General features: G+C 41.4%; 1 protein-coding gene across 3 annotated transcripts in view; it reads right to left on the bottom strand.

The window, feature by feature from the left end:
- LOC128831402 (protein Daple-like) overlaps positions 1 to 21,004 on the bottom strand; it is a 56,000-nt gene that overhangs the window by 18,616 nt on the left and 16,380 nt on the right. For all 3 annotated transcript variants that reach the window (XM_054017749.1, XM_054017751.1, XM_054017750.1), the window contains 4 exons: positions 14,828 to 14,942; positions 13,421 to 13,605; positions 9,442 to 9,596; positions 6,151 to 6,313 (listed from right to left, as the gene is read on the bottom strand). In XM_054017749.1, coding sequence (XP_053873724.1) covers positions 6,151 to 6,313; positions 9,442 to 9,596; positions 13,421 to 13,605; positions 14,828 to 14,942 — 618 coding nt within the window. The remainder of the gene's footprint in view (positions 1 to 6,150; positions 6,314 to 9,441; positions 9,597 to 13,420; positions 13,606 to 14,827; positions 14,943 to 21,004) is intronic.

Genomic DNA, 21,004 nt, shown 5'->3' with positions numbered 1-21,004 from the left:
GAACACCCAGTACTTGGAACAATGGACAAGAGAAACCTGCAATGTAAAGATCAGGTTATATATGAAGGGAGCATGCTGTACAGGGATGTCACAAAGTAACAAAACCAATCCCAAAATGTCTGATGCAATTTACAATAAATGCAATGCAATGTGTAAATGTATATAAAGGAAGAGGGTTTCTGTGTAAGTTTGGATGTGTGGTACACCCTATATCTACCCTGTACGCTTGAGTCTGATCAACTCAGCATAGCTTTGCTATATGCCAAATTAAGATAGCTGAGTGAGGAAATCTGGAATTGAACTGAGTTTTTTGGGAAGCCAAGTGGAAAGAGGTCTCGGAGGGAATCTCAATGTAGTGGTACCGTGACTCAGATTCATTCATCTGGAGCAGGTAATGTATAGCTGATTATATGCGTAGGTTTATGATCCAGGATTGCAGCCTCCCAGTTTAGCAATAGTGTTGGAAGCGTTTAAATTTGAGGTTTCCAGGGCACTGGAGGAATGGGTTAGATCTAAAGGATCTTTCTATGGACTCCATAGGGAAGTGATAGGGGAGACAAGAACCAGATGGAAAAGGAACTCCAGTAAATAGTATAAGACAAAAAATGCAAGAAAGAGACATAAATCATATTGTTCTCAACTAAAGAGAAATTCAAGGGAATAGAGGGGAGGTACTGTGAATACCTGTGTAACAATGCTTGGTACAGCACTGAAAAGGTCTGTTGAATGCCACTGAAATTTTAAAGAATAAGACCCATGAAGAGAACAGTAATTGTAGCTAAAGAATGAGTGCAAAAAGCACAACGATAAGATCAGAGCTTTGGAGAGAAATCTACTGAGAAATGTGTCACTCTGGGAGATAAGTGAATTAAGGAAAGAGTTAGGAGTTAAATGATGCACTTATGCATATGTTAAAAATGTTAGAGTTCTGAAGGGATTAAGCAGGTTGGTGTAATAAAAGTATTGGATGTAATATTAAATAAGAAGGAAAAAATGCTTGTTTGATAATAAAATCTGGTTATGGCAGTACAACTCAGTGCAGTCTTGCTTGGTGGAACCCTGGTAGTCCAACATATTGTGCAACAGGAGCTAAGGTGGTAACAATTACCATCAATATGCTTTTGTCCCCAGAATCCTTTACAGCCATTCTGAAGGAAAACGGGCCCTTTTCACAAAGGATTAGTCTGTAAATAATAGGGTGACCAGACAGCAAGTGTGAAAAATCGGGATGGGGGTGGGGGGGTAATAGGAGCCTATATTTAAAAAAAAAAAGACCCCAAAATTGGGACTGTCCCTATAAAATCAGGACATCTGGTCACCCTAGTAAATAATCAGTTGTAAATTACTGCTGTAGGCAGAGAAACAATCTGATTTGAATCATTGGACTATGGACAATTTAGTCAAAATGATTAAAAAGAAATGAGTTCCCATTTGAACTTGGCTGCCTCCAAATGTACAAGTGGGGAATGTAATCTGGGTACATTTGTAGTGTGTGTGTGTGTGTGTGTGTATATATATGTATATGTATATATGTATATATGTATAAAAAATTAGAGCAACACAAGGAGTGTTGAGAAATATTTATAAGAAATTAAATACACTTGTGTAATTACGCAAGGTTTTTAAACACACACTTTTGGCTTGTAAACCCCTATTTTGTGTGTTGAAAAATAATTGGCATTTTAAGATTCCACTAAAAATCCATTTGAATCTTGTGTTCAGAGTTGCAAAACTGACCCTTTGAGCAGCTGCCAATGATTCCTGGCAGTCTTGGCTAAATTCATTCTTTTTGCCCTCAAGCCAAACACAAGTAGCTGATGTTATCTGGCTTTGTTACCTCAATGTTTTTATGAAAGTCAACATCTTTTTAAATAAGGACTAGTCACTAGAGGACGTGGTTGTGGCTATGGCAGGGATGACTAGAACCAGACTCTGGATCCTTTTGTAGTAATGAAATAGCAGCTGAAAGAGCTGCAGGACAAGAATGAAAAATGAGTGTGTGCCTCTGGAGTAACAGCAAGATGAGGTGGTGGTCATAAGAGTAGCAATGTTAGGGACCCTGAGCCTTAAGGTGGCTCTGAGTAATTAGACAATCCCTTTGATAGGGATACATGGAAACTCTTTAAGCCCCAAAACAGTTATACTTCATGTGAAAATTAATATGGCTAACATGACAGTCCAGAGAATAGCAACAGAAATGATTAAAGGTCTAGAAAACATGACCTATGAGAGAAGATGGAAAAAATTGGGTTTGTTTAGTCTGGAAAAGAAGCGGGGGGCAGTGGGGGGTGGGAGGGAATGGGGCATAAGATTTCAAGTACATAAACGGTTGTTACAAGGAGGAGGGAGAAGAATTCTTCATCTCTGAGGATAGGACAAGAAGCAATGGGCTTACATTGCCACAAGGGAGGTTTAGGTTGGACATTAGGAAAAACTTCCTAACTCTCAGGGTGGTTAATCACTGGAATAAATTGCTTAAGGAGGTTGTAGAATCTCTATCATGGTCTAGATAATACTTTAGTCCTACCATGAGTGTAGGCAACTGGACTAGATGACCTCTCGAGGTCCCTTCCAGTCCTATGATTCTATGATTTCATGGCAAATAAAGGCAAAGGGTTGCACTATGGAAGGAAGGTGCATTCCCTTGGCACATGTAGTGTATATCATAAAGGGAGTAAAACAAATGTAAAAACATTCTATTTAATTAAAATCCTATGGAGGCTCCAAAGAGGAGCCACAAAAGGTTGTGTTTTTTTTTTCTTTTTCAGATGGCTGTGTGCTTTAGAAGCAGAATCCAACCCAGCACCAAGATCAGTGCATATAAGAAATGAAGCTTAACCATTAGCATTATGCAAAAGTTCTGTTTAACTGCTGTGTAATGTAAATGTTGTTAGGAAGTAAAAACCTATGTCATGTGTTGTAAATGGAAGAAGAAATGTATTAAAACTAATCAATTATATAAAAGATTGAAATGGCCTAGATTTGAAACACATTCAGCTAATTGCTTAGCATAAAATCTATTAAAGAAATATTGTTCAATGATCAGTTTATTAATGTACCAAGTGTTACTGAATTTCACCAATCTGCAGTCACTGCAGTTTGGTCAAAATGATTTAAAAACTACTGAAAGAACTTTATGGACAAAAAAGTAATCTTTTCAAATGCATAAGCCTGCCAAGGTGGGGCAACAATGAAACTAGAGGAAGCTTGACTTGGAAGCTGGTCTGTTTGGGACTAGTATGTCGCTCTGAAACCAAGCTGGCAGAGATGCTGTGGGAACCAAACATTTCAACAGAAGCCAGCAGCAGAAGTACTATGGCCATTACATGAGCAAGTGTTTCAGCCAGAATTAGCATCTAAAGTATTGTATTTTGAAAATCAACAAGGCAAAGAATTTATAGATAAGTTTTACAACATCGTACATATTAAATAGTTAAAATGTTTTTTAATATACAAGATAGGAAATTAACTTATGAAAGGTAAAAATCAAAACCAATGACATGCAGTATATGGGGAAATGTATGCTATGTAAAGTAGTAAAGACCTTAAGTGACAAGAGACAAGCTTCTTTGTTCTATATCACCACAGAAAAGTTAAAAATTTGGTACAAGGGAAGCAATACTAATTGGTACAGGTTAAGAAAACTAACGACGGTCCAATATCGTGAAGTTTGGGGGTGGATGGAACCTTGGTCAGAGCGTTTCCAGTGAAAGTATTGGAAAGCACTACAACTCCTATGGTGTAGAAGAATAGCCCCAGACTTGTACCCCTCCCTATTTGCACATGGGAGACACTTTTATATGTGTAGGTGGAACATCGTACAGACAGAGTTGCTGCCATTTGGGTTCACTTTGGAGGAAACAGCCTCCAAACTGCACAGTATGGTAGACTACCAACATCCTTGTGTAAGTAAAAACTGCCTATGCTGGTGATGACCAGTATTGTGAGGTGGGACAAATGATCACAACTACTGTGATCTTGCAGATGTGTTGCTGGTTGGTAAACTTGAAAAAGAACACAGAAAAACGGGAATAAGATATGAATGAAACAAATACTAACATAAAAATCAAGAAAATAGGAGTGGAACTGTAGGCCTGGCTTGACATAAGTAACTGGCCTCGTTTTTTAGTGGGCATGATTGGGAAGGTGAATGGAAGGTTACGTAGTAAATAGGTGCTTAACAAGGCGTGTGCTGGAGTCAGGATGTCTGTGCTAGCTAAGATAAGGAGGAATCACCCTGGTGCTTGGGACAATGGATGAGATAAACCCAAATGTAAAGATTAGGTTATACATGAAGAGTGCATGGATAGAGCATGCTGTACCGCAGTGGTTCTCAACCTATTTACCATTTACCAAAAAAAGTACGATGCTCCGGGCATCTCCGGTAAATAGTAAGTGCTCAGTGTCTGTGCGGTTAGCGCTGCTGAGAGCAATCTAGCAGGTGAACGTGTTTTTTTTCTTTTTGGTCTACTCTCATTGAGGTGATGAAGCTGGCTGTTTTTTTTGTTTGTTTGTTTGTTTTTACCGGTTTCTTAGATTTTGAGGATCTTGGTGATGAAGGGACTGGGAATCTTTATTGGGAAGGTCTTTCTGGTCCTGGGTCAGAGGCTGGTCTCAACGATTTTTCCATTAATATAAGTTTCAGCCTCCGGTCCCTATTTCTTCATGCCCTAGCTTTTAATTTAGAGCAATGGGCACATTTTGGGGGAATATGAGATTTTCCCGTACACATTGAGTGTGTCCATCAGAGGCCGGGATCACCTTTCTGCAGGTCGAACATCTTTTAAAACCAGGCATTCCAAAATAAACTTGCTAAAGGGGGAGGAAAAATTTGTTAAAGGGGAAAGCTAAACTGAAGCCTAAATTATCTAAGAACACTAAGCTTTCTAACTATGTAAGACTTATCTAACACACACAAGGTTTTCAGCGGGATTGCTGAGCTCTGTCTCAGGGTGGGGATGGTTGAGAAGGAACTGAGGGCTCTGGGTCGCACGTGCTATACTTCAAGCGCCAACGGCTGCAAAACTCTCTGAGCGAAGGCGCAGGGATGCACCATCACCTGGAGTGGAGCACCCACAGGGGGACACATCTCGTAGAACCTCAGTTACTGCACGAGGTGAGTAACTTTCCCTTCAGCATTGGCCTGCTTAAACACAGGGTTGTGAGTTCAATCCTTGAGGGGGCCATTTAGGGATCTGGGGCAAAAATCTGTCTGGGGATTGGTCCTGCTTTGAGCAGGGGGTTGGGCTAGATGACCTCCTGAGGGACCTTCCAACCCTGATATTCTATGGTTCTATGACTTATTTACCATTGTGGGCCGCATATGTGGTCCCCAGTGTGTTATGTGGACCGCATCCAATACTACCTGTGTGGCCCTGAGCATTTCACATGGGCCGCAGCTCTGTGCTGATTGGGCTGCAGGTTGAGAACCACTGCTGTACAGGGATTGGTTCCTACAAAGTAACCAAGCCAATCCCAAAATGTGTGATGCAATGTAATGTGTAAATGTATAGAAAGGAACAGGTTTTCTGAGTAACTTTGGATGTGTGGTACACACTATATCCACCCCCTACAGTTCAGTCTGATCAATTCTGTGTAGTTTTGCTGTATGCCTCCTAAAGATACCTAAGTAAGGAAAGCTGGAGTCGAACTGAGTTTTTGGGAGGTCTTGCAGGGAATCCCAAAACCCCAGTCCCAAATGAGGCTGCTATGCACAACTTTAGTACTAGTGAGCATAGTACAGCGTAGCACAATTTGTATTTGTAGTGGGAAAGTACACCTGCAGTGTAGCAACTCGAGGAAGGAGTGGTAGACTTATTGGGTCCAGCTGACTTAAATGCCACAAGATGTACAAAGAGATTTAAAAGAAACAGACTTTTTAAAAAAACGTTCTTACCCACTGTAAAGTTAATCATTTTCTTCTACTTGCTGTTGAATGGCCTCCTTCTTCTAGTATATGTGTAATGTGCCTCAGGTGGCATGTGACGAGGGTGCATCATGAATTTGGTGCACTGGTTGGATTTTTAGCTTCCCTGGTTTGGCCCGGGAACTGACAGGGAATGCAACATGAATGCTGATCCATGCCCCCCTGGCCTTTTTTAAAACAAACCATTTAAAAAGAAAAAAAGGGGGGGGGGAGCCCCAACTTACTCTATCTAGCTGCCTGGTTGCTTCCAGAACCTGAGACTGTAAGAAGCCATTTTCTTTTGTCAGATATCCACAATCTTCTGCCATTTTGTTGCGTAAATATTTATCCTCATCAGCAGAAAGTTCTTTTTCTTTGAGCTGCTGTCTTAATTTTTCAGCTTCCTCCCTAAATAAAAATAGTTCCAACTTTAGCCCCAAATCCAATATTGCTGATGACATTTTATAAGAGGCAATCTTACTGTAGTATTTTTACTGACTTTAAAGTTTGATCTAAATTACAGTGATCCCATTTTCTGTGGGAAAGGATAGGCAGTTTGCAGTTTATAAACTTTTCTTTGTGTGTGTAGGACTAACTAACTTGTGCCTCGTGGGTTGGTTTGATGCTTTGGTAATGTTTGTAAAAAGACCAGCTTGTTTCTCTAATCTATTTATACTGATTCCTGAGCTGTCCTGCCTCTTAACAAAAGAACATAAGAAAGGCCGTACCGGGTCAGAACAAAGGTCCATCTAGCCCAGTATCCTGTCTACTGACAGTGGCCAATGCCAGGTGCCCCAGAGGGAGTGAACCTAACAGGCAATGATCAAGTGATCTCTCTCCTGCCATCCATCTCCATCCTCTGACACACAGACAGGCTAGGGACACCATTCCTTACCCATCCTGGCTAAAAGCCATTAATGGACTTAACTACCATGAATTTATCCAGTTCTCTCTTAAACTCTGTTATAGTCCTAGCCTTCACAACCTTCTCAGGTAAGGAGTTCCACAAGTTGACTGTGCGCTGCCTGAAGAAGAACTTCCTTTTATTTGTTTTAAACCTGCTGCCCATTAATTTCATTTGATGACCCCTAGTTCTTGTATTATGGGAATAAGTAAATAACTTTTCCTTATCCACTTTCTCCACATCACTCATGATTTTATATACCTCTATCATATCCCCCCTTAGTCTCCTCTTTTCCAAGCTGAAGAGTCCTAGCCTCTTTAATCTCTCCTCATATGGGACCTGTTCCAAACCCTTAATCATTTTAGTTGCCCTTTTCAGAACCTTTAGTAGTGCCAGTATATCTTTTTTGAGATGAGGAGACCACATCTGTACGCAGTATTCGAGATGAGGGCGTACCATCGATTTATATAAGGGCAATAATATATTCCCAGTCTTATTCTCTATCCCCTTTTTAATGATTCCTAACATCCTGTTTGCTTTTTTGACTGCCTTTGCACACTGCGTGGACATTTTCAGAGAACTATCCACGATGACTCCAAGATCTTTTTCCTGACTTGTTGTAGCTAAATTAGCCCCCATCATATTGTATGTATAGTTGGGGTTATTTTTTCCAATGTGCATTACTTTACATTTATCCATATTAAATTTCATTTGCCATTTTGTTGCCCAATCACTTAATTTTGTGAGATCTTTTTGAAGTTCTTCGCAGTCTGCTTTGGACTTAACTATCTTGAGCAGTTTAGTATCATCTGCAAACTTTGCCACCTCACTGTTTACCCCTTATTTATGAATAAGTTGAATAGGATTGGTCCGAGGACTGACCCTTGGGGAACACCACTAGTTACCCCTCTCCATTCTGAGAATTTACCATTTATTCCTACCCTTTGTTCCCTGTCTTTTAACCAGTGCTCAATCCATGCAAGGACCTTCCCTTTTATCCCATGGCAGCTTAATTTACATAAGAGCCTTTGGTGAGGGACCTTGTCAAAGGCTTTCTGGAAATCTAAGTACACTATGTCCACTGGATCCCCCTTGTCCACATGTTTGTTGACCCCTTCAAAGAATTCTAATAGATTAGTAAGACACGATTTCCCTTTACAGAAACCATGTTGACTATTGCTCAACAGTTTGTTTTTCTATGTGTCGGACAATTTTATTCTTAACTATTGTTTTGACTAATTTGCCCAGTACCGACGTTAGACTTACCGGTCTGTAATTGCCGGGATCATCTCTAGAGCCCTTTTTAAATATTGGCGTTACATTAGCTAACTTCCAGTCATTGGGTACAGAAGCCAATTTAAAGGACAGGTTACAAACCTTAGTTAACAGTTCCGTAACTTTATATTTGAGTTCTTTCAGAACTCTTGGGTGAATGCCATCTGGTCCCGGTGACTTGTTAATATTAAGTTTATCAATTAATTCCAAAACCACCTCTCGTGACACTTCAATCTGTGACCGTTCCTCAGATTTGTCACCTACAAAAGCCAGCTCAGGTTTGGGAATCTCCCTAACATCCTCAGCCGTGAAGACTGAAGCAAAGAATCCATTTAGTTTCTCCACAATGACTTTATCGTCTTTAAGCGCTCCTTTTGTATCTCGATCATCAAGGGGGCCCCACTGGTTGTTTAGCAGGCTTCCTGCTTCTGATGTACTCTTGTGCTGCTGTTCTCAGACGTACTGGGTCCAATTCTGAGCTTGATTACAAAATTAGGTTAAAACAAAAAAACCTTTTACTTTCTCAATTTGAACCAGTCTGGTGGTGGTCAAGAATTACCATGATAGAATGTCTCTGGCCATAAAATAAGATAATTTACCATCTGAAATAAATACCAGTGCAGCACCCTCATGAATCCCTCTCGCCAAAGCATCTTGGAGTCGTACAACAGAATAAGAACAAGTGATACCAAGATTCTTAATCTGATTCACTCCAAACAAATCCAACACATGAGGACACAATTAGAGAGAAGTGAGCTTCCTATCTTTCCCCCCTGTAGACAAACCTCAGTCGTCCCAGGGTTGAGGACAACAAATGGGGCCTGTATTCTCTGGAACTGGTCACTATAGAGGTGGTCATAACATCAGCCCCATAAATCAGGCAGTTACTCCCTACGTGGTAAAAGCCTAGCTCTTCTGAGAGTAGGCCAGGCAGACACATGGATCGTCTCCATCTCATGCCTCAGAGATATACCTTGTGTGTCCATATTGCCCAAACCACCACCATAATTTACAACTCCATGAGAGCTCAATGTAAAGAATAGGCAAGACAATGAACTTTCCTCACACTCCTATGAAGTCAGTGTGGGGAAGCTTAAATTGTTCTGGCTTATGCTATGCCTGGATAAACAGAGGCTTTTATTGACAGTATTATAACATTTTTTTGAATGCCAAATTCACTTTTTATTAAAAAATCTCCCCGAATATAACATGCTTGCCACATGTGCCATTAGGTCAGTTTTACTGGCACCAAGGGTTCTGTTGCCACTAGAAATTGCAGATGCTCAGCACCTCCAAACAATTAGCTACTGAAATAAGTAAATCACAAGCTCTGATGTTGAATTGCAGATGTCCCTACCGAAGTTCTTTAGCAATATGCTGCTGCATGGACTGTGAGCTAGTAAGGTATTTCTCCTCCAGCTGGTGGAGCAACGCCTGCACTCTTACACATTCTGATCTATTTTCCACAAGCTTTGCTTCCATATCCTGGTGGTGTTGAATCTGCTGGTGTAGCTGAACACAACAATGTAGAGATTAAAGATACAGTGAGCATATAAAACTGCCTTTTCCAATTTTTTTGTTTGTTTTTTAATGTAACGTTGGAAGCACAGGCACTATTTCTGGGAAGCAAAAGGGGCTCTCTGAATAGTTCTGTTAGCTCCAGCTGTGAGCATTCTATAGGCAAAAGGTTCTGCGGATCATGGACATGTCTTATGGTGAGCCATCCTTTTCTTTTAATCGTTAGATGCAAGAGGGTCACAAAACACTTTTCTGTACTAACATGGGGGTCATGGTATGGTAAAGGCTGAGAATCACTGCTCTAGGGTTTGCTAGACAATTTTCATCTCTCCAAAGGGGATAATAACTATTCTACTTCACAAGGTATTGAGACTCGTATTCATCAAAGTACTTTGAGATTCCCTTATGGAAATCACACTAAGTGCAAAAGCAGTATTCCCCACATGAGAAGTGTTCTAGATAGGGTGCCGAATGCCCGACAGAAGTGGGGCCTCTGGTCAGAAAGGGCTCGACCTAGTAGGGACTGGTTTTGATGGTAGTGTAAATGTTTATTCTCCACTGCTGTGTGCTAACAGTGAGCTCTCTGTTGTAGTTGTAAAATCTGAGCATCTTGGAGAACCATGATATCGCCTCCTTATCTTAGTATTGGGATAGAGAACAGTTTAGGTGTTCCCATTTTTCCTCTTCCTCCTGTTCTACAGAAGCCTCCAGTGGAGATTTTCAGAGGCCTAAGGGAGTTGGGTACCCAAATCCCATTATCTGTTTCATTTGAACCAGGAGGTATATTTACCTGTTTTTTCCTAAGCTATATTCATCTCCGGAGAAGCAGCATCTCCATACCTTAAATGTCAGGCAATGGCTAGCCTTTTATCTGGATAGGACTAAACCGTTTTGTGCTTTGCCTGGTTTGTTTGTGTCATATGTGGACCCTATGAAGGGTCAAGCAATCTCTTCACAGACAATCTCCAAATGGATAACATCCTGCATCAAGATGGTATATGAAATAGCCTCAGCTATGCCTCCTCTGCAGGTGCAAGCTCATTCAACAATTTTGATAAACCTGTTTACCTAAAGGAGTGTGTCTGTATTGCACATGGTGTTCAGAAGCAACATATTATCCAGTGTTCTCTCAAACGTGTATTTAAATTGAGTGCTGTTTTACAATCCCCAACTTCTTTGTATCTCCTAATGGTGAAATTGAGAAGAAGCACTGACAGATTGCCGTGCTCTCTAGACAGACAGGGTCAATTTTAACTCTCTGGCATAAGCTTTATATAGGTAGATATCTATGGACTTCAGTAAGGCTGCAGGTATTTACAACAAAACTGAATTTGGTGAAATCTCATTTTTAATCTTTCCTTTCCTGTTTGTATCTGGTTGTTGGGATTGTGGCCGACAAAGGATTGTATGTTCCCAGACCCACGCTTCCCCTGTATAAGAATAGTATTCAAGCAAAAACTAGAGCCATCTGTATGTGTGGGGTGTGTTGTCTCTGCTAGTGAGAAGCCAGAAATAATAGTTTAGTTTCCTCCCACACTTGAATATAGATTAAATATTATCCTGAGTTTAAAAAAGTGTGGCAGGATACAAATGTTTGCAATTCAAAAATGTTAAAAAAAATCTTTTCAATAAGAATTGGAATAATCCCTTTTGCAAAGGCTTTTGTTAATTGTTTTTTCCTGTTCTTCCCCTGTTCCCCCCAGGCATCTCTATCCCTCAGGGTTGGTGGCTGGCAGCAGCTAACAGACCACTTTCCCCATTTAGCAATTCATTGAAGTCTAGCTAAGTGACAGCAAGTCACTGGATTTTGTGTTCTGGACTGTCAGTGACAGACCTGCAATTCAGCAGGAAGAGAGTAGGGGCCTGTTTAAATTGGCAGACAAAGACACAACAAGATCCAATGGCTGGAAGCTGAAGCTCAAATTCAGACTAGAAACAAGGCACAATCTTTTACAGTGAGGGTAATTAGCCATTGGAACAACTTACCGAGGGATGTCGTGGTTTCCTCATCACATGAAGATAGAAATCAAGGTTGGATAGCTTTCTATAAAAGGTATGGGCTAGCTCAGGGGTTGGCAACCTTTCAGAAGTGATGTGCCAAGTCTTCATTTATTCACTCTAATTTAAGGTTTTGCGTGCCAGTAATTCATTTTAACGTTTTTAGAAGGTCTCTTTCTATAAGTCTATAATATATAACTAAATTGTTGTTGTTGTTGTATGTAAAGTAAATAAGGTTTTTAAAATGTTTAAGAAGCTTCATTTAAAATTAAATTAAAATGCAGAGCCCCTGGGACCGGTGGCCAGGACCCGGACAGTGTGAGTGCCACTGAAAATCAGCTCGCGTGCCGCTTTTGGCACGTGTGCCATAGGTTACCTACCCCTGGGCTAGCTGAACCAAAAGTTATATAGAAAACCCTTGGTGAAATTCTATGGCCTGTATTATGCAAGAGTCAGACTAGACTCTGACTTGGAAATCTGTGAATTTGAGTGTTGGTGTAGTGTACGTGGCTATTAGTTTCCCATGACTTCACTTGAAGGATGAATAGTGTTACTGTTTTTTAAATAAACTGAACCAATTTCAAAGGGTTGAGAGAGATGTCTTTCAGGGAATTGTCAATAAGTATTCTGGATTGTTAGTCCATGTTGTGACTTTTTTATATTGGCAGATCTGTATAGTCTGGGAGTATAGGTAGCGACTCATTTTCTACAGCTGTGGAATCTGATGCAAAAGTATGCTTCAAAATCTAAACATTTAAAAAAACCTTTTTTTTACAAATCTTCCACAACATGAACCAGTGCAGCAGTCCGCAAATAGGCAGCATAAAAGCTGTGAGCTGTCTCACTTGTATTAATGTGATTTAACACTTAAACCTAACAATCATTTAAAACTCCCATATGAATTACCCCTAATTTAGTCTAGATTACCTTGATTATTTAAGTGACTAATCCATTTCTAATGTGACTCTTTAGCTATCACATCTCTGTGGCCAAACTTTCCTTTATTTTGTTTTCTTTTTCTTTGTTTGTGTACTAGTACACAGTCACTGCTCTCATAGGTTGCTCTTCGCATCCAAAGATTACTAAATACCTGCTAGATAAAGGAGACCTTATTTCATTCCAGATTCTTCACCCTAATTTTTAGAACTCTTGAATAAAATCCAGTCTCTCTGACCTGACTCCTGATTAACCAAAAGCAGACCTGCCCTGTGAAGTTTGACTTCAGCATATGGACACTGATTCAAATCCCTTATATGCATGCTTAAAATTAAGTGTTTGGTTTAAGGGCTTTGCTGAATCATGGCCATAAAGACTAGGTGGATAATCGAGGGAGCTGACAGACCCAGTCTGCATATCCTTGATTATGCAAAACTGTTGACCAGCTCAGCAGGATTTAGTGTACAGAGACTTAAATATTGAAGTTCTGATTGTCTGTCTATTATCTGGAGAACTGTCCAGCAGGCTTTGAAGTCCTGCTGAGATGATGCTCATGATAATCTCAACTCCTGATTGTCAAAGTTTTGGGTGTTCCTTGACACCTTTAGGTGTCAACTAAGACTTTGATAGTTGGTGGAAATATTCCCATAGTGAGAAATTAGATCTATTTATACTGTGTGGATGTCTTCTAAAGGGAATGGTGGAAGCTTGCCCTCCTACAAGTACTTTCAAACTAGGCCAGATGGTGGGGTGGGAGGCGGGACCATCCTGCAGGAGTGGATTGTATGATTTAACAGATATTCCCCATTTCTAAGGTCTAAACATCTCAGAGTCTGATGTATAAATTTAATCATGAAAAGGGGTATTTAGCTAGGATTACTTACTTGATTTTCCAAATGATGGCGCTTATGCTCTTTTTCTTTCATGGAATTCATGGCCCTCTGTAGCTCTTTCTGAACTTCTAGTAGCTCTGCTTCTTTGTGTGAAATGTCCTGAATGACAATCTCAGCAAGTTTCTTCAGCTTTGTAACATCCTCCATTAATAACAGCTTTTCTCTAGTATTTGCATCTGTGTGAAATCACCAGTCTTTCAGATGGTAGTTCCATAAACTAAAATCCGTATCCTTTCAGTCTTCACACTGAGTTCTGAAACTGCTTAGTAGGATGCTCAAGTGACTAGAGGTTAAAAACCAGAATATTCCCTAACCTTTTGATCTAGAATCAGCCTGTTTTACTTTGACATACTATAGACCAGGGGTTCTCAAACTGGGGATCAGGACCCCTTAGGGGGGTCATGAGGTTATTACATGGGGGGTCGCGAGCTGTCAGCCCCCATCCTAAACCCTGCCTTGCCTCCAGCATTTATAATGGTGTTAAATATATTAAAAAGTGTTTTTAATTTATAAGGGGGGTTGCACTTAGAGACTTGCTATGTGTACAAAAGTTTGAGAACCACTGTTAAATAATAATTTAACTACCAACACCATTACTTTTTATTTTAAGACTGTAATCAATTGTAATGAATTATTTCTCTTATGCATGGAATGAACTCTCAAACTACCACTCTTCTTCTTCAAATCCCTCCTAAAAAACCTCTTCCATATTACATAAAAGAATAGCGCTAACTTAATCAGACTGGCAAAGAATTTATATGGAACCAGCAAGATATGCATGTGCCAAAACCAAGTAAATATGAAATTCTGTTCCTTATCCTTCACCCTTTTCCCCAAAGGGCTTGTCAGCACTAAAAACATGTACCCATTGTCAGCAAAGGGTCGATCTCAGCTGGTGCTCAACACAGCTTAACTGTAGTTTAAAACCTCCAGTTACTAAATAAAAGTAATCAGCATGATGAAATGGAAATAGCTGTTGCTTTTAACTATGGTCTCTGAAAATGGTGCTAATCATGGGTTAATTGTCTATATCTGTGGTTACAACATGTTCCACACCAGTTCAGCTGCACCTGTTATCAGCAACAGATAGTTCTCTTGATATTGCCAGGGCAATATTGTTTGTTACGCTCACTAGCTGTCATGTCTTTGATTAGATGCCTTGCCTTTTTCCTTCTGTACAGCATCTAGCACAATTTTGGTTTCTGTGTAAGCTTTTTCTATGACAGACTATTTTCAAATATTCCAAAATAACCCCTTGGTATTTCCACTTCATCCTATTTTACTATTTTATTTTAGTTAACACTCATTCATATACATAATTTATTCAGGATAGGTATGTATTTTTCTCTAGGGTGAGCTATTGGATAAGTACCACACATGGGAATCATCCTTTACTACCTGATAGAGTTTGCAGATGTTTATGCATGGCTTGATTTTCTGCATCGAAAAACTTGGTGCTGTTCTCTTTCTTTCCAAGTTCCAGCTGAGCAGTATTTATTTCTGACTGTAATTCCTATAAATAGGAATAACTAAGAATAAGAATGATATGCTCATGTTTGAAGATAACATAAATGTACTAATCTTAAGGGTGCTGAAAGGGTTTCATATTTACACTAGGAAAAATAGGCAAGGGTTAAAAACCTGAGTAACAGAGCAAGGAAAAAGAGGATAGGCTGGGGAAAATAGTTTAGTGTTAAATAAACAATTACAATTAAAGACTCCAGTCTCACTGGATCCATTCTTTACTCCCACGCCCACAAACAACTCCGTAGTGGGATTCCCAAATACAAAGTGTACCAGCCACCTGTGAGCTGGCAGGGTCACTACAGGTTTGGCAATACTTTTGCTTCCCAGGAAATGTTCACTTAATGCTTGCCTTCAAGTAGGATTCCTCTGGGTACTTCCCTTATAATTAAGTTCTTATTCTGTGCACGTCCATCATGGTACCTGTTATGTTTGAGGGAAGCTTGTGTTTTCACTGCTGTTGGGTTTATACTGTATAGTATAAAAACAGGGTCCCATTTAATTGCCCACAAACTCAACAAAACTGAAGCTAACAAGACACTTAAATCACTTAACCACACACAGTCAGCAGCTGGCCACAATACCAATCAGTCTTCCTGTTTTGTAATGAAAACAAGTCTGTACAAATGCCAGCTTTCTTTCAGGAAACTATAGAAATACATACGCTATATATGTAGCTGTATGAGTCCATAACTACTAATCTCTTGTCAAATCACTGATGTCACTTCTGCCTGTAAAATGCTTCATAAAGAAAAATCCACCCGTGCACATAAGGAAGTCCTTCCGTAAGTTTCTTCCAGAAGCTGGGATAGACTGTAACATTGAGATCCTCCAATGATGATGATTTCATTGCACCAGTCCATTATACTGTTAAAATTTGAAGAGTATCTGGTGCCTTTCATAGTGCACAACCTCTGCAAACTGAAGTTGCAGTCATTAGGGCCTCAGTCCCACAAAGGACCTATGTAGCCAGACACTTATGCCTACCTGGAGTCCCAGTGACTTCACTGGGAGAATTCAGGGGCATTAGGGGCTGTCTGCTTGGCTCTCTTTGCTGGAGTGGAGATTGAAACTGATGGTCACTGGGATGCTTTGTTCAAATTTCTCCAGGAACTTGATCTTGCATTGTCAGATAATACCGCTTTGCTATTGGTCGGGAAAACGGAAGACAGTGGTTATTGCTTCTTGGTTTTCATACAGTAAATCTGTAAGTGTAATTTGTCTTCCTTTTGGATTTGGTGGTAAACAGATATTGTACTTGACAGATGAATGCCTAATGACAAGCCAAAAGGAGAAGCTATTGATGAGCCAATGCATATTGTAACTGGTTTACAGCTTGAACTGTGTGGAACAGCAGGGCATACAACACAGACTTTAACCTAAGCATTTTAGTTCTGTCCTCAGTTGCACTTGAAAAGCAATGGAATTGCATGGGGGTAACGGAGGCCAGAACTTGGTTTCCTAGATAAATTCCCACTTGTCACTGTAAGGAAATGGGGGTCAAAACAAGCCATCTATAAATACTCATACTAAACTACTAAAATCTTTTTGCACTCTCTTGTTTAAGGGCCCGATGCCCTGAATCCTGATCCTTCTCTCTCTCATTAGCTTCAGTGGGAGCTGGAGTCCTCATAGGTTGCCAGCACCTTGTAGGATCAAATTGTAAGTGGAATATAGAGGGGGGCGGGGGGAGGGATGGTGGTGGCAGGCTTCTGCAAACATTAGCCTCTATTGAAAATTGTGTTTCTCACTAATAGCCAACAAACTAAATGGGAAAAATCCATGTGGCATTTGTAATATTTTCTCTCTTCTGGATGGAACCAGAAAGGTATCACAGCTGGTTAAGCAGAAATACCTGAATGATATTTTGTATACGTAGCTGGAAGCATGAAATGTTCCTTTAAGGTTATCTTCAAGTTGAACAGTTCTTCACACAGCAGTAGCAAGTTGCTTAGGGCAGGTCTACGCTTAAAAAGCTGCAGCAGCGCAGTTGCACCGGTGCAGTTGTGCCACTGTAGTGCTCAGTGAAGACGCTACTCTGCCAATGGGAGAGCTGCGTCTGTCAGAGTAGAAATCCACCTCCTCGAGAGGCAGGAGCTATGTAGACAGGAAAAGCCCTCCCCTCAATATAGTGTTGTCTACACCGGGGATTAGGTTGGTATAACCGGTTGCTCCAGGGTGTGGGTTTTTCACACTCCTGAGCGACGTAGTTATACTGATATAAGATTGTAGTGTAGCTCTGGTCTTAGAATCATACAGCACCCAGGCCTTCCCCTCTATGATAACTGACAAATCTTTGATTCTAAGAGTTTAATTATCTACCATGTCTTTTTACTCTGTAGTAGTGAAGAACCAAGAATTGTTAGACTTGTTCACAGTTACTGATGTAATCAGAACCTACTCAGTATGCGGCTGTTGACCTTCTCAAGCCTTGTGACATAGTAAATTATAGCCCAATGGAAAAATTACATGGGAAAGAATGAATGATGCACATGTAAATTGCTTCACATCTTGTTTCACGTGAGCAAGCAGATTCCTTCACTGAGAAAATCCTTCTGACAAGTAAATGAACCTTAAGGTACTTTGGGGACTGGCACAGTTTTACTCCATTTGTTTTTCTCATGCTTTATTTATGAGCTGCCAAGCTCTTGCAAGGGAAAAACAGTGGCTTTTTCTCTTAATATTATTACTGTATTCGTTATTGGAGAAAATCAGTTTCATTAAGCTAATTGGGGTACTCAGCAACTTCTAAGTGGTACTACAAAATGCAGTATAAACTTAAATATCACTATCTCCCTTTTCCTGTTCAGGTTATAAAGAAACATGTTTATCAATAAAGACAAAGGTCAACAATGTGACTAAATTCAGACTAAGGCCTCCACTTATGCAGATGCAGTCCTATTGATTTGCTTCGCATGCTTAACTTTACGCATGGATTAAAGTGTACTTTTCTTAGGGAAAAGGACTGATGTCAGTGCTACTGTGCTCTAAGAGCTCATGATAATGACAGTTCAAGTTTCAGTTCCAGTTTTTGTTGTAGTTAAATTAAGTAAGGTAAGTTAAATCTACTGCAGCGATGTTTTTAGAGTACTTGTGTCAGCTGGTATTTCCTGCTGAATGTCCTGCCCCAACCTCACAAAAAAGTCAATGTTCATGAAACAGATGCATTTCAAAATAGGAGATGTAAAGGATTTTTGAAGCACTGTACTTTTTAATAATAGAACTCATGATGTATCATTTTAACAAAATGATGAGATAACAAGAGTGTGGGTCTTTGTCCCTTAAGGCTCAGCTCCACAAAAGGACTTCGGCATTGCAAGGCCGAATGTGGTGGAGCCTAACATTTAGATGCCTAGCAAATCACAGGAGTATACTGTAATCCACAAAGCCTGGTTAGGCACCTAGGCTCCCCATGCAGTGAACAGGGAGAGGAAAGGGACCTTTGAATGAGATCAACGACAGCTAGCACACTGGGCGGTAAACTGCTCAAGCTAGCCAGAGGAGGACAGGGCTGGATTAATCTTTTGTGGGCCCCAGTGCCTGGACTATGACCCTGCCACCCCTGTTCCATCTGTGCTTTGCCCCAAGGCCCTTTCCCCGAGGCTCCACCCTGAGGCCAGGCCTCCAGTCAGCCTCTTTCTCGGACCCTCCCCAGCCCCCCCCGGCACAGATTGCTACTCACACAGGAGGGATGGGGTGAAGAGCAAGCAGGGGCCAAGCAACGGGCAGGGTCTCGGAGGGAAGAGGTGCCATTGTAAATCTGGTAGTGAAGGGAGATGCTGGCCACAGGGATATGTGCTAAGCTTGCCCCCTCTCTGATAGTGGCCCAAGTCCAGGGCCACACAGAGCTTTGTAGGGTCTCCAACCCTTCCCTTCCTCCCCCCCCCCAAAAAAAACCTCCAAGTGTGCAAGAACATTGAGGGGAGGCCCTGGAACGGGGTGGAAGGGTTTGAGAGCAAGCCTGCCCTGCAGAGGCAGCTCCTGTCCTGCAGGGCTGGGCTCAGCTCCTGCTCCAGGTGTTATAGTGCCCCTCAGGTTTGGCCCAGCCACCCCTTCATTATGACGGGGTTGGGGGGGAGTGGCTGGGCCAAACTTGAGTGGCACTATAATCCTGTACGTCAGGTTGCAATGCTACTCAGTTTGGGGCCCCTCTCAAACGTGGGGCTTAGGGAAAACTGCTTTTTTGCATGCCCTCTTCCCTGCCCTCCCCAGGTGACCCTAAGTCCCGGCTGCAGGGAGGCGCCTATCTCTGCTAGTGACCCGTGAATGGAAACCCACTGCCTGGAGTTAGGTGCCTCAGACACCTAAGCAGTTTCTTGTGGGAATTAGTTCAGCATCTGCCTCACATCACAGAAAATAGCAGTGGTGGTGGCAGTAGGTCCTGCCACCCATTTTATCACTCTTAGCCCAGTGATTAGCGTACTCACCTGGGATGTGGGAGACCCACGTTTGATTCCCCTCTCTGCCATAGGGGGAAGAAAGGATTTTAATGGGGGTCTCCCTCTTCTTCCTCTAGGAAAGAGGTGGGAATTGCCTGGAATGTGGGAGACCTCGTTCACGTGTTCTAACCACTAGGCTGCAAGTGACAAGGTAGGCAGTGCCCCTATCTCTTTCTCAGGTGGCCATTTTGAATGAGACCTGGTCTAGTAAACAGCCTCTGAACATTCCTACTGGATTGGGCCCGGCACACAAGTTAGGTGGCTGAAGCCTGTCTTCCCCAGTGTGTGAAAAGCTCTGGGGCTTAACTGAGGAGATAGGTACTTAGAAGGAGGCAGCAACCAAGGGAACTGTTAGGCCTGGTCTACACTACAGCGTTAGGTCAATGCAAGGCAGGTTACATAGACCTAACTAGGAAAGTGTCTAGGCTAAAATTTTGCTCCCGCCAGCATAACTGCCCCACTCCACTGACTTAATAACTCCACCTCCATGTGCGGCATAGAGTCAATGTTAGTTAGGTCAACGTAGTGTCAGTGTAGACCAGGGGTAGGTAACCTATGGCATGCATGCCAAAGGCGGCACGCGAGCTGATTTTTCAGTGGCACTCACACTGCCCAGGTCCTGGCCACTGGTCTGGGGGGCTCTGCATTTTAATTTAATTTTAAATGAAGCTTCTTAAACATTTTAAAAGCTTATTTACTTTACATACAACAATAGTTTAGTTATATATCATAGACTTATAGAAAGAAACCTTCTAAAAATGTTAAAATGTATGACTGGCACACGAAACCTTAAATTAGAGTGAATAAATGAAGACTTGGCACACCACTTCTGAAAGGTTACCGACCCCTGGTGTAGACATACTGTTGCTTACATGGACTGTTACTGGCTTTCAGAAGCCATCCCACCAAGTCCCATGCTGACAGTACAATCAGTACAAGTGCTCCTGGTGAGGACACTCACCACTGACAAAGAGCAAAGTGTAGACACACACAAGCAATGTAATTACTGTGGCGACTGTATGCTGATGCAAGTTAGGTCAACTTAATTTTGTAGTGTAGACATGTCCTTAGACTGAAAACTTAGGCACTGAGTGAGTTGAGGCACCTACAGAGTTTGGTGGGAGTTTTGTGGATGGCAGCAGAGCCAAAACTAGGCCTTAGGTGCCTAAGTACCTTGGTGGATCCAGGCCCAAGTGCCCACAGTAGGGAATCCATAAATTTGGCCAATCTGCACCTTTGATCTCTCTACTGCAGTTTTCTCAAATGTAGAATAGGCATAATACATACTTTGACAGGTGTATTGAGGCTTAATTGATGTTTGTAAAGTGCTTTGAGACCCTGCAATAGAAAGCTCTGTACATGGACCAAGTATTGTAATAAAAACGGCTCATGTAAAGAGGTTAAATGATGCAGTGTGGTGGTGCCTGAGGTGATCCAAATCCTCGGGTGGGTTACAAGTGAAACAGTAGTAATCTCCTGCTAGGTCCTCATTTATATCATAAATTCATGTTCACCACACAGTTCGGCACAACTGGCAGAAATGATGGTGCAAGATGCAGGTCTGGAATATCAGGATTGTTGCAAGTAAGACAAGGCTAGAAGTCAGGAGCTC

This window comes from Malaclemys terrapin, chromosome 2 (assembly GCF_027887155.1).
Source record: "Malaclemys terrapin pileata isolate rMalTer1 chromosome 2, rMalTer1.hap1, whole genome shotgun sequence".
Classification (NCBI taxonomy): domain Eukaryota; kingdom Metazoa; phylum Chordata; order Testudines; family Emydidae; genus Malaclemys; species Malaclemys terrapin.
Note: the sequence above shows the minus strand (reverse complement) of the source record. Positions and strands in the feature narration are given on the sequence as shown.